The sequence below is a fragment of the Hyposmocoma kahamanoa genome, unplaced genomic scaffold, assembly GCF_003589595.1.
Source record: "Hyposmocoma kahamanoa isolate Upper Pololo Valley unplaced genomic scaffold, ASM358959v1 80, whole genome shotgun sequence".
Classification (NCBI taxonomy): domain Eukaryota; kingdom Metazoa; phylum Arthropoda; class Insecta; order Lepidoptera; family Cosmopterigidae; genus Hyposmocoma; species Hyposmocoma kahamanoa.
This window is the reverse complement of record NW_020654051.1, coordinates 5,224,690-5,236,778: the sequence shown is the minus strand read 5'-3', so window position 1 is coordinate 5,236,778 and position 12,089 is coordinate 5,224,690. Positions and strand designations below refer to the sequence as shown.

The 12,089-nt window shown below is 33.5% G+C and overlaps 1 protein-coding gene and 1 long non-coding RNA gene across 4 annotated transcripts in view; both read right to left on the bottom strand.

The window, feature by feature from the left end:
• Positions 1–407: 407 nt before the first annotated feature.
• LOC113233896 lies at positions 408–2,547 on the bottom strand. Its single transcript, XR_003310760.1, has 3 exons — positions 2,486–2,547; positions 2,018–2,050; positions 408–460 (listed from the first exon to the last, which is right to left on the bottom strand). It is a non-coding gene; the product is annotated as an uncharacterized LOC113233896 (long non-coding RNA).
• Positions 2,548–2,572: 25 nt separating this feature from the next.
• The window catches only part of LOC113233895, a 31,974-nt gene continuing 22,457 nt past the window's right edge, over positions 2,573–12,089 (bottom strand). For all 3 annotated transcript variants that reach the window (XM_026469124.1, XM_026469125.1, XM_026469126.1), the window contains 3 exons: positions 9,676–9,794; positions 7,801–7,880; positions 2,573–2,627 (listed from right to left, as the gene is read on the bottom strand). In XM_026469124.1, the coding sequence (XP_026324909.1) occupies positions 2,609–2,627; positions 7,801–7,880; positions 9,676–9,794 (218 nt within the window). In that variant the 3' untranslated portion in view covers positions 2,573–2,608. The remainder of the gene's footprint in view (positions 2,628–7,800; positions 7,881–9,675; positions 9,795–12,089) is intronic.

Sequence of the window (12,089 nt, the reverse complement as noted above, 5' to 3'; positions counted from 1 at the left end):
ACGTTTAGAGGTTCCAGATTCATCTGAATCGTCATTTGAGTCTTTATTTGAACTTTCTTCTTCTTCTTTTTCTTTTTCTTCTTTTTTATTTAAATTTTCATTTGAGGCTTTATTGGAATTTTCACTTGAATGTTCTTCTAAGTGTTCATTTGAATCATCACTTAACTGTTCATCTGAGTCTTCTTTTGAATCTCCACTTGCATAATCTTTTAATTTTTCTTTTGAATGTTTGTTTGAATCGTCACTAGAAGGTTTCTTTGAGTGTTTGGTTTTTGGTTTGGTTTTTTCTTTTTTGGGCTTTTCCTTTTTTTCCTTTTTTCCCTTTTTTTCCTTTTTTTCCTTTTGATCCTTTTTTTCCTTTTTTTTGGTCCTTTTATCCTTTTTTACGTGTTTTTTGCCCTTTTTTTTACTATGTCCAGGTTTTTTATTAAAATGAGGTTTCAATTCCAGAACCTTTTCTCTACAAAAAAGATTAAAAATTGCTATGCAAAATTGAAATTACCTTTTCATTTTATTGAATACCATGTTTTTATTACATGATATTCATCTTTTTACTACGGTACTAAGAGTCCTTCAGAGGCTCTTTAATTCAGTTTTGCTCGAATATTCTAAGCTAATAGAAGAGTGGTGATACTCTTCTTCAAAAAGGGAGATAACACCATACTGAAAAACTGCCCATCTCGCTTCTAGGCCACGTTTATAAGCTGTTTTCAAGAGTCATCACGAACCAATTCGCGCGCAGAATCGATGACTTCCAGCCCCTCGAACAATTCGGTTTCCGAAAGGGCTTCAGTACCATAGATCACATCCACACGGTGCGGCAGGTTATACAGAAGACCGAGGAGTATAAGCTGCCATTAGGCTTAGTGTTTGTGGACTATGAGAAAGCCTTTGATTCGATCGAGGTTTGAGCGGTGCTACAATCTCATAACGGTGCGACATTGACTATCGATATATCGATGTGTTGAAATGATTGTACAGAAATGTTACTGTCAGTTCGATTCCAGGATCAGTGCACAAGGCCATTGCAAAGAGGGGGGTGACAGGGAGACGTCATTTCTCCGAAACTATTCACCACTGCATTAGAAGATGTCTTTAAGTTACTGGAATGGAAAGGACTCGGCATCAACATCAAAGGCGAGTACATCACTCACCTTCGGTTTGCTGATGATATCGGAGTCAAGGCAGAATCGTTGGAAGAGCTTGGCAAATTCTCGGTGACCTCAATAGAGTTTCCCAGCAGGTGGGAATATAAATGGACAAACTTATGTCGAATGTCCATGTCGTACCCACCTCTATAACAGTGGGAACATCTACTCTCGAAGTCGAGTATGTCTACTTCGAAGACAAAAGTCTTCGAACAGTGCGATTACTTACGGTTCTGAGACATGGTCATTTACTATGGGCCTTATAAAAAAGCTCAAAGTCACAGTTGTACCGTGAATAGTGATTGGTACATGACCATTTGTCTGCCGGAAGTTATTGACAAACTCCGCATAAATAACCGCAAACGCCGTATCATCTTGCACCACGATAATGCCAGTTCTCACACGGCCAGACAGACAAATGAATTTTCGAAAGTGAACATCGTTGACCTTATGAGCCATCCCGCATACAGTCCCGACCTGGCACCTTGTGACTTTTATTTATTACCAAAAATTAAGAACCAGTTACGCAGTCAACGATTTACATCACCTGAAGAGGCTGTCGAAGAGTATGAAAAATATGTTTGAGAAATTGCCACGGAGGAGTGGCATAAATGTTTTCAAAATTGGTTCATTCGTATGAAAAAGTTCATTAACGCTAACATATAATATTTTGAGAAACAATAAATTAATTTCTGACCATTTATAGTATTTTTTTAACCATTCCGGAAACTTACAGTGCGCCTCACGTACAAGGAGTCCATTTTGAAAAAAAAAATTTTTAGAAAATATGTCTTGTATCTTTCTTAGGTCGGACACTTTTCAGACCACTCTCGTAAACCAACATAATATAGAAAGGTGTCTGTACTTACAAAGGAATACATAATATTACTCGCTGCTTTAACCTGAAATACATTAAACACGAGTAAAATATAACCATTTTATGTAAAGCGGTTCAGACATATTATGTATATCCAAAAATATATGATTTTTGAATCGATTTCATTAAAATCAATATAATAAAATACAGTTTTCATTAATGTATATAATGATATATCGAGCGGGCCAATCATAACTTTTCAAAAACCAATCTCATTTCAATGTAAGCTTATGAGGTCATAATCGTACCATGATAAATTAGTCAACCAAGTAATGTATTATTGTGATAGGATGTTCTATAAAAATAGGAAAGAAATAACCCTATATGAACTGTAATAATGCCATCTCTTTCTTTGTTGACCATCCTAAACCGTGGTAAATACTGAAGTACTACTCATTACATTACTTACACAGGGTGAAATTGAAAACTTGCTACAAATCGAAATGGGAGGTTCACTAACAGTTATATGATCGTTTGGAAGCATAGATTCCTTAAGAGGCCCCGCAGTGGGCGCTGAAGGGTCCTAGGGGGGCGTAAGGGGCCTCGGAAGAAATTGAGGGGCGTTGATGATGTCCAGGGGGTGCTACCTTTGATGGTGATACCTTACATTTGAAAAACACGTGAATTATCATATAAACTGCACTACATATTGTATTTTTTGACCTTGTGATTTTTTTTGGTGGGCGTTGAAATTTTTTTATCTTGCCTAAGTGGGAGGTGAGCCAAAAAGTGATTTCTTATCATCTTAGATAGTTTTAGGTAGTTTTATCATCTTAGTAGTTTTAGTAATACTATAAAATAAAATCAAAACAATTAGGGACATTAAAGTAACAATTTGGGCGCGCCCGATAGGAATCCAATCCTTTCATCGCTGAGTTTTTTATTTCGTGAAATACGGCCACGGTTTATACTTGCGGTCAATTACTTAATAATAACAATATCGAAAAAAGTAATAAGAGCACCTGGGTGACGTTACCAAATCATGTTGCATCCCTGCCGCCGCCCTCCGCATGCACTACGGAAAGAGAGAGGTCATGGTCGCGCGCGCAATTCGTAACATTGCGAATATTCGATGGTGTAATTTTTTTTTTATTAATTTTTTTTTATTCACAATTAAAAAGTTTACAAAAAGGAACACAAGACAGCTAATAAAAACCATAAACAGATTTATGTATCGCTGCCATCACATGCTATCAGGCGTCTAACAAAATAATTGCTGACCAATACTTATACGTAGGTATCTAATAATTTACGCGACTTACACTTAAGAACTAATAACTTTAACAATTTGATAAATGAATTGACTTAAGGATCGTTTTACAATTTTTTGGTTTACCTATAAGTTTATCAAAAACGTCACTTGGAAATTTATTATAAGCAGTAATGGCAACATATTTATATCTCCAGGCACGCTTTCCATAGTTGTTATTGTATGGAGAAAGAACATACCTTAGTAATTTAGATTACGCAATTTACCGATTCTTGTAGTTTGTTTTAACATGTCAATTTTATCTATTTCATCACAAATTATCATTATATATTATATATTTATTTTACTATGTATATCTAAGGTTTTACAGTATCTAAACAAGTTGTTACAATCATTTCTATATTTATTTTTAAATGATATTGGCACAAAAGGTTTTAGTAGCCTTATTTGTACTTTATAAATATCATCTAAGTATGTTTTGTATGTTCTACCATAACTACTGAGCCTGTATTCAATTATTGAATCAGCCAATGCACACAAACAGCATTCTTAATGTTTTGTAAGGTAACATTTGTTTCAGCAAGGATAGTTTTGACAAGACTGCTCTCAACTTCTTACATACCATAGTTTATTAGAGGTTTCCAGTTAAACTTATTGTCTAATATTAGACCGAGATACATATGCTGTGAGACAGATTCCAATTCCCCAGTTACATGAACAACAGTTAGATGACACAATACAATTCGTGTGCATGCATTGATGAGTGTGCGCACGTATCACTTTCGCCCATTTGCACAATTTAGGTGGGGAGAGTGGATATGGTCCACCTATGAATTTCGTCTTTTCATAATTAATAATCAAACCAACGTCGTGCGTCCACTTACACAATAAATCAAGGTTAGTCTGAATAATGTTCTGTGCGTCGTTTAAGTTTCTATCAGCCACTAGCAGGCATGTGTCATCAGCAAATTGATATACAGAACCCTCTCTAAATATATTGCACATGTCGTTACAAAAAAGTAAGTACTCAGTCGGCCCAAGCACCGACCTTTGAGCCGTGTCTTCTTCAGTCTGAATAAAGCGACTGTATTCATTACCTATTTTCACTGCGGTTTTTCGATTACTATGATAGTTTTTAAGAAAATTCAGAGTGGGGCCTTGTATACCACTTTGTGAGAGCTTTGAGTACAATGTTGTAAACTTTAAAGTATCGAACGCTTTACTAAAATCAACAAATAGAGCAATGACATGTTTTTTATCATTTAAATAAGTATTCTCATTAGTGAAATTACATAGCAACTGGGAAGTATTTTTATTTTTTTGAAATCCGTGTTGACTATGTATTATTTTATTATCTATTAAAAATGTATTAACTTAGGTAATGACCTATGTATTTTTCTATTACTTTGTCTATACATGATAGTATAGTAATTGGTCTATAATTATTTATGTTTTTATAATTACCCTTTTTACGTATTAGCCTTGTAGTACCAATTTTTAATTTATTTAATAATGTTGATGTGATGTGAATGATATTGAAATGCCTAGGACAAGAGGAAAATCGTGTACTATTTATCAACGAGCAATACCTTAACATGGTTACTTTATTCATGGTTACATTAATGCTCCGACTGAAATTTAAAGACAATTTTATGCAATCATGTTTGCAAAATGGCGGTGGCCACTTTGAGCAATTAATAGAATACACGTAAGTGATTCTGATCACACTTATTTTGAAAACATTGTAAATACCGTGATTCTTTTCAACTTTTTAAATACGCCAAAAATGCAATAGTTGTTGGTAATAAATAATGAGATTTAGTTTTTTTTATCGAAGCCATTACCATAATACCATAATAGTCACATATTACTATTATGGTATTTTTGATCGTCCTAAGCCGTTAAAAGTATGAAAGGGAAGTTGGTTTTTAATTGTTTACAATCACAAAAGTGTGGGCGCAGGTGCGTGCGGGCAACAACAGCAAGGCAGGGCGCGGTGCGATTTAGTACGTGCGTGATTACGCTAGGGGCAATATGAAAAATTATTTGATTGATACTTTGATTGTTGCAATTTTTTCGCAATACTAAAGAAAATATATTAATATTCCGAAATAACATCCTCTGAATTTTATTTGTTACACATAAAATTATATATTTAAATTTGTAGCATCTATTCAATTTCACCATGTATACCTCAGAGGTTTTTAGGTGCCAAAAAAGAAAAGTATGCAATAATCAATTCTATTAAGATTACGTTCTTTTCAATTACCTTTGTTAATTTTCACGTGGAAAACTAAATAAATCAAGCTTAGCATTAATTGTCACATAGTAAATTCGGAATTTATCTAGTGTCGCATAATTTTTCATAACGTAAATAGGCATTGGAATGATTTATGTATATTAATAAGTTAACTTACTTTTATTCATCTCCTATCAATATTTAGAAAATAAATTCGGTAATTATTTGTTAAGTAAGGCTGCAAAGTTATTTTTTGACGCGAGTGCTTGTTTTGATTGAATTGCTTGGATTGAAACCTGAGCAAGCGAAGGAAGCTAAGATTGAATTGATTGATTGGTTCAAAAGTAGATTCCTGAGCGTAGCGAGGGTTTCAAGCCACGAGACGCAAAACAATTTTGCTGCCGAGAGAAACACACAAGTTTTCACCTCACTATAGCGTGTAAAATGGTAGATGAAAGAAAAACAGTTGAACTTCAAAGCATCAGTTTTTTTTAATTAAAAGAAAAAGTTAAACTTCGAACGCTTTCTAATTTACACCTCGTCAATTATTATTCTTGCGTACTTTTATTTTGTGTGATTAAGTGATTATTGAAATTATTTTTTTTTTCACGAATTAAAATAATTTAATAAACACAAGTAGTTAACATTGTCAATTTAATGTCAACCATAATAAGAATAAAATATACCAACGGATTTATATATATTATATAAATAAGTAATGTATATTACATAAACAAATAAGTAAAATCGCATAGTTGAACGTGTCATTGTCCTTTTTTTTTCATCGAAAGGAAAAGTTTGGTGCATCACACCACAGTCCGTCGTCAAGTTCGAATTTCAAAAACCTTTTCTACGTTAGCGTACAAAAAACGCTTTTTGCGCGCAGATTTCTAATGAGAAAGAAAGCTTTCCGAGCTAGTGAGGTGAAAATAAATTATTTTCATTGCGTACAGGGTCAAGAGCGCGTGAAGCTTGACACATAAAGACTTAAATCCTACCCTATGCCGCTTACGATAAGAACGGTCCAAAATACAAAGTGTCAAGCTTGATGGGTTCTAGGTTGTAAAAGTAACTATTTTAGGTTTATCGAGTGAGGTTTTCGCGATTGTTACAATAGCAAATGAAACTATTTTTCCGGATTTAAATCGCGTATATTTGTTTTATCGACCAACGTTTCGGACCCTTTACAGGTCCCATGGTCACGGTTGACTGAGTGTCAATATATATTTTAGGATTGTTAAAGACACAAGAACGATATTGCCGTAATGTCAAAGTCGCGTGTAAGAGAGAAATTGAGAGAATGAATTGTCACAAACCTGCCTGCCTATAAAAGATCATAGGTTTAGTATACATAGCATTAGTTCACGGCACGAAAAGTCAAGGTTAAAATATTGTTTTAGGAGGTTATGATTTTTCTAAAATACACGCGAGATAAGCTTTTGTGTAGTCATTTGTTTATTGTTGTGTTGAATAATCCAATTTAAAAAAAAATTTAATTTATTAATTTAAGCAACAATAAAGGGTTTCTCCATGTGTGTGTTTATGTGTGTGTATATATAGGTTGGAACAGAATGACCAATGCTGTGACCATAAAGTACTTTCCAATTAAAAGGACCTTAATATGGGTATCATATCGAACGGAAATACAGATTTAGCGATATCTAGCGACATTTAAACTTTCTTTTTAATGATATTTGCTTTAGTTTAGTTGGGAACACTGCTTTCTTATTCATAAGTTAGTTCGAATTGGCTGGCTGTATGGTATTCGTGATCTCAAGTTTTTCTCGTGTTTACTACACAAAATAACGTTTACTTATTAATTTTTGGGCTGTGACAGCAACTTCTTGGAATAGTGACGTTATTAAGTAGTGTTTGTGATAAGCAAGTAAATTCTATTAGTGCACAGTCTTTGTGTGGAAAACCACATCGGCGCGGCGGCGTGTGACCGGCACACCCAGGAATGTATCTGGAAAGTCTGCAAGAGTAAACGGGACGTGAACAAATTGAACATCCTTTTAATTTAAAGTAAGTTCAATGTACTAGGTAAGCAGTTCTTTCTCACTTTCTATTTCTCCCGCAGGTGCCGATGACACGAACGCTGCCTGTGGGGCGATAGATGTACTAACGTCATTCATTCGCTTACGGTTGTCGCAACGCGAAAAGTTTACATCTGGACAGATTTTATATTTATAGTAAATAAAACTCGTATGTGTAGGGTTCTTATCGTGATACTTTCGGCTTTGTTGGTCATTCCATTTTACCCAAAATTTTGCAAACGTTTTGTATATTCGATTCGACAACAAAATATAGGTCATATTATACAAACCTCAAACAATACAGCGCCACTAAGGTAAAAGTGATAAGAAATGTGGTTGCTATTCCGATCAAAACTTGAAGAGATAGGTACTAAAATATAAAAAAAAACATGAATAATAATATATCAGACAACTATACTAATTGTTAGGTCTCAAAGAAATTTCTTGCAGGTACTATGAACATCAGAGTGAACTCCAAAATTACACGAGAACTAATTTTTTAAATTAAAACGGGACATCTGTTTGACTCGAAATGTTTCTGCCTAAAATCCGAGCAAGAACTTATCGCACCTTTAGAATGAAAGTGACCTAATTCAAAAAATTAATAACATCAGTTTTAAACTATAAAATGATCTTGGATCTGGAGCTGACCCATTAAAGCATGAATTGTACACTCTCCATTTGGGTATCTTTTATATGTATGTTTCAAATTCCACTCCCGCGTCGATACGTTAACGCCGCGTTTAGTTTTCATCTGCAAAGACAACACGAAACAGTGATGGATTGGCAATTGAGACATTTTCGTTCCGAAAATCATCACAAAATTTTCACGAACTCGACTTACTTTATTACTTAGATGGTTTTCTTTGACGGCTTAATCTTGTTAACCACATAACAACTCACTTAGCTGGTAAAAATGTTACAGACTTAACTTTTGTTAGGTCAACTGACAGCAAAAATGTTCAGTTATAAAAGTAACCCTATAGCGAGTCAATATTTTCCAGGATTAATGTAATTTTTTATTAAGTATTTTAAGAGTAATAAATTAAACAATGTGAAAATGTCACAATTTCAAATCCTATTTTGTGTATTGCCTTAAAGTTGGAATTTATGTTGAGTCACTTTCATTTCAAAGGTGCGTTATGTAAAAGAAGTATAGCTTAGTAGACGAAGGGATTCGAGTACAACATACGTTTCCATATTCGTGGATTTGGTTTCCATTAAATGACTAGTTTATTGACCAAAACCTTGACCCATGCACATTGACTTACAAATAAATGGACGACGGGTCTAATACAAAAACCACAAAAAAATGTCCCAAGTCAACCTATTTAAACGTAGCGACATGTAAAGGAATATGAAAAAGCTAAAACGTTGAATTTAAATTGTAATGTCATCGCAGTACTGTCTAATTTTACTTGCTTCGCTGTCAGTCGAACAAACGAAGACTAAAGCGTGAATGACGCTCTGTATACGATTTTAACGCCCTATAAGTTCGGGCACTTTTTAGCGCGGACCCGACGTCCATATAATTGTAAGTCCATGCATTAAAGTATAAGCTAAACACATCTGATGCCTGGTCATATTGATTTAAATATATCTGATTTGTGATCATTCTCAATGTCTGGTAAATTTGATAAACGTATGCACTGCATTATAATGAGTTCACTCTACAAAGTTGCTTTCGCGCCACCTGAATGATACGGGCCAGAGCGAGCGCGTTGCTTAGCGTACATTTTTTTAAACTAACGTCATAATATTTTTATAACTGATAATTAGATTTATCGAATTAATCGATTAGAAATTAATTCGCAATTCACGACACGGTTGAAAAAAGTGATATTTAGTTCACTAAACCTATACATGAAGAAATTTTGAAGAAAACCGGAATATTGTTATCAAGGTTCACTTTGTGCTTACAGAACACGTCGACGACCCAACTGACATTTAAAAAACCGGATTTTACGCATTTGGATTAACTGTAAATATTGTTCTAAAAATTATAAAAACAAAATTGATCTATGCCATCTAGCGGTGTGCGAGAGAACTTTATTTGTGTTGTAGCATAGTATGAATTTGATGAAACTGAAATGGATATTCTTTAATTTGATAATGCAATAAAAATAAATCTGATCGTCCAGTGTCATATTAAATAAAGTTTGTACCCGTATACAAACATTACAGAAGTCTTCTTTGAACCTGTCTACCCACAAAGTGCTACATATATACTGTTGATATTCGTATATTCGAACACTTATATTATCGTTATCCAGGTCCCCGACACCTGCAACCAATAATATGTCGTTAGTATTTTTCTTTCTTTCTATAAGGAACCAATACACTTTTTGGCATATTTAGCGCAACTTTAGTAAAATCTCCAAAAGAATGCAATGCAAATTTTTGAGATTTCTGGTCGGTTATTTGTACCTTTTAATTAAAAAAAAGACGGCTGTAATTTTTTCATTGTTTTAATTTCCTATTAGTTAATACAGCCCTGTCGAGCCACGTGTTTGATTTTGCGTTCTTGAAGATTATGTAAAGGTTGTTCTATGTGATAAAGTTTGATTTTATCAGTATTCAACTGTCACAATTTTTAAAATTTCAGCCATTTCTGTTTTGTCATAAAATATAAAGAAATGCATTTTGTTTTATTTCGATTTTTTCCAATAAAGGTTGAGTAAGGCCGTACTTAATGGACAGATGTTAGAATATGATAATATTCTAACATAATACATAATATTATAATTTTGGTTATCTTTTTTGCAGACGGGTGTGTGGCGAGCTATATAATATATTGAATATGTGTAATGTTTATATACTACTAAATATATATGTGTGATATTTGTATTATGATAACTTTTGCTTATAAATGTTTGTAGGTTTAGCACTAGTATTGATTAAGTTGTAATTTAGATATTCAATTGTGAAGGTTTGTAATAGGCTTTCCGTTGTTATTTTGTGTTATATATCATTGTTTAAGCTGTAAACCTTCCTAAAATAAATAAAATAAAAATAAAATACCTAATTGCTACTTTACGTGTAATTCTTATTAATTTCAATAAGTAAACGTACTTTGTATTTTATTTGCACTTAATTTTTGTTTCACTATATGTGTTGGTATGTGTATTATGTTCGTTTTGTCTGATTCTCTCGTTATAAATGAAAAGATTAGCTTCTACACATTGACATCCCTAAACGATAGCCACTTATCGGATTATGCGTGCTTGTGAATTGCCTGGTTGTGTATTCAAAGCAACCTGACAATGGTATCCTATGGTGACCAAGACTATAAACGGTTTGTTACCGCTGCCGCTGCTACGCTTCGGAACACGCCAGACCACAGACATACCTAGATGGACACCGCAAGTACATCAATTTGTATATAAACCAGGTGTGCTACATTTTTGTACCCACTACGGCGTCACAAGAACTATTTAGTGATGGGAAACCTTTTTCCTCGTTAAATCAATTGATTGAACGGAATACGCGATAATACACGTATTCAATTCAATTAATCGATTCTAAAATAATTGAATGATGATTGTTCAAGTATTTGTAGATTACAAGTAGTCGTGAAATATTAATATAGTAGAAGAATACTAGAATTAGATAGTTACGTCCTATATTAAAACTTGGTTTAAAAAAAATGTTATCGACTTTAAATATTAAAATTATAGTCCTTGCAATAAAATGAGCTTATTATCTAACTGTCTTTTAGTAATAGAAGATCTTATCGATTGATTTAAACAATAAATAATGAAAACGCTCGTCAATATATGAACTTGCAACTGCCCTAATTAAATTGACTAGATGGTTTTCTGTTGGTGATTGATCAAATTGATGAATGGGGAGACAACTGAAAATGTTACTGCTGACAAAATATCGTTAAATCTCTTTAGAGGTTTATTTAATGGCGGCCTCGTGTAATTTTTGTGATTTGTTCATTATTTAGCGGATTTCCAAGTCTGCAACTTTGCATATGTAGATAGCATCTCTAGTGGGATAAACTAGACCACCTTCGTTCTTGAAAGCAACGAACTCATACGTATGACCATCTCCAGGTTTTTGTAAAGACGTTACGTACTGTTACGCTACATTCTTTGCATTTTATATTTTTTTGTATTACTCGTACTACATAGCCGGAGATGCATACATAATTATCTGCTCACTAAATTTGGACATTTGAGGCAACGTGCTGCAAAAATTATCGAAATTACAGATTACTACCCATATTAAGTTCAATACAATCTGTTTCGTCATCGTAGAGTGTAAATACTATGTGCTGTGGTCACATTAATTATTTGTATCGCCGAGGAGTAATTCAGTATTAAAATTTGTTATATTTCCAAACAATTACCACAATCACAATTTTTTATTTCAACGTAGTATATAATATAATCTATAACACGTGTAAAAATCAAAAGTTGAATCAGTTTATTTACTAATTTAAACCAATTATACCTATAAACGAAATTGTAACGTATCGATACACAACGTATTTAGTTGTAATTTTTAGTATATCAGTCATTGACTTACAATTATATGGACGTCGGGTCCGCGCTAAAAAGTGTCCGAACTT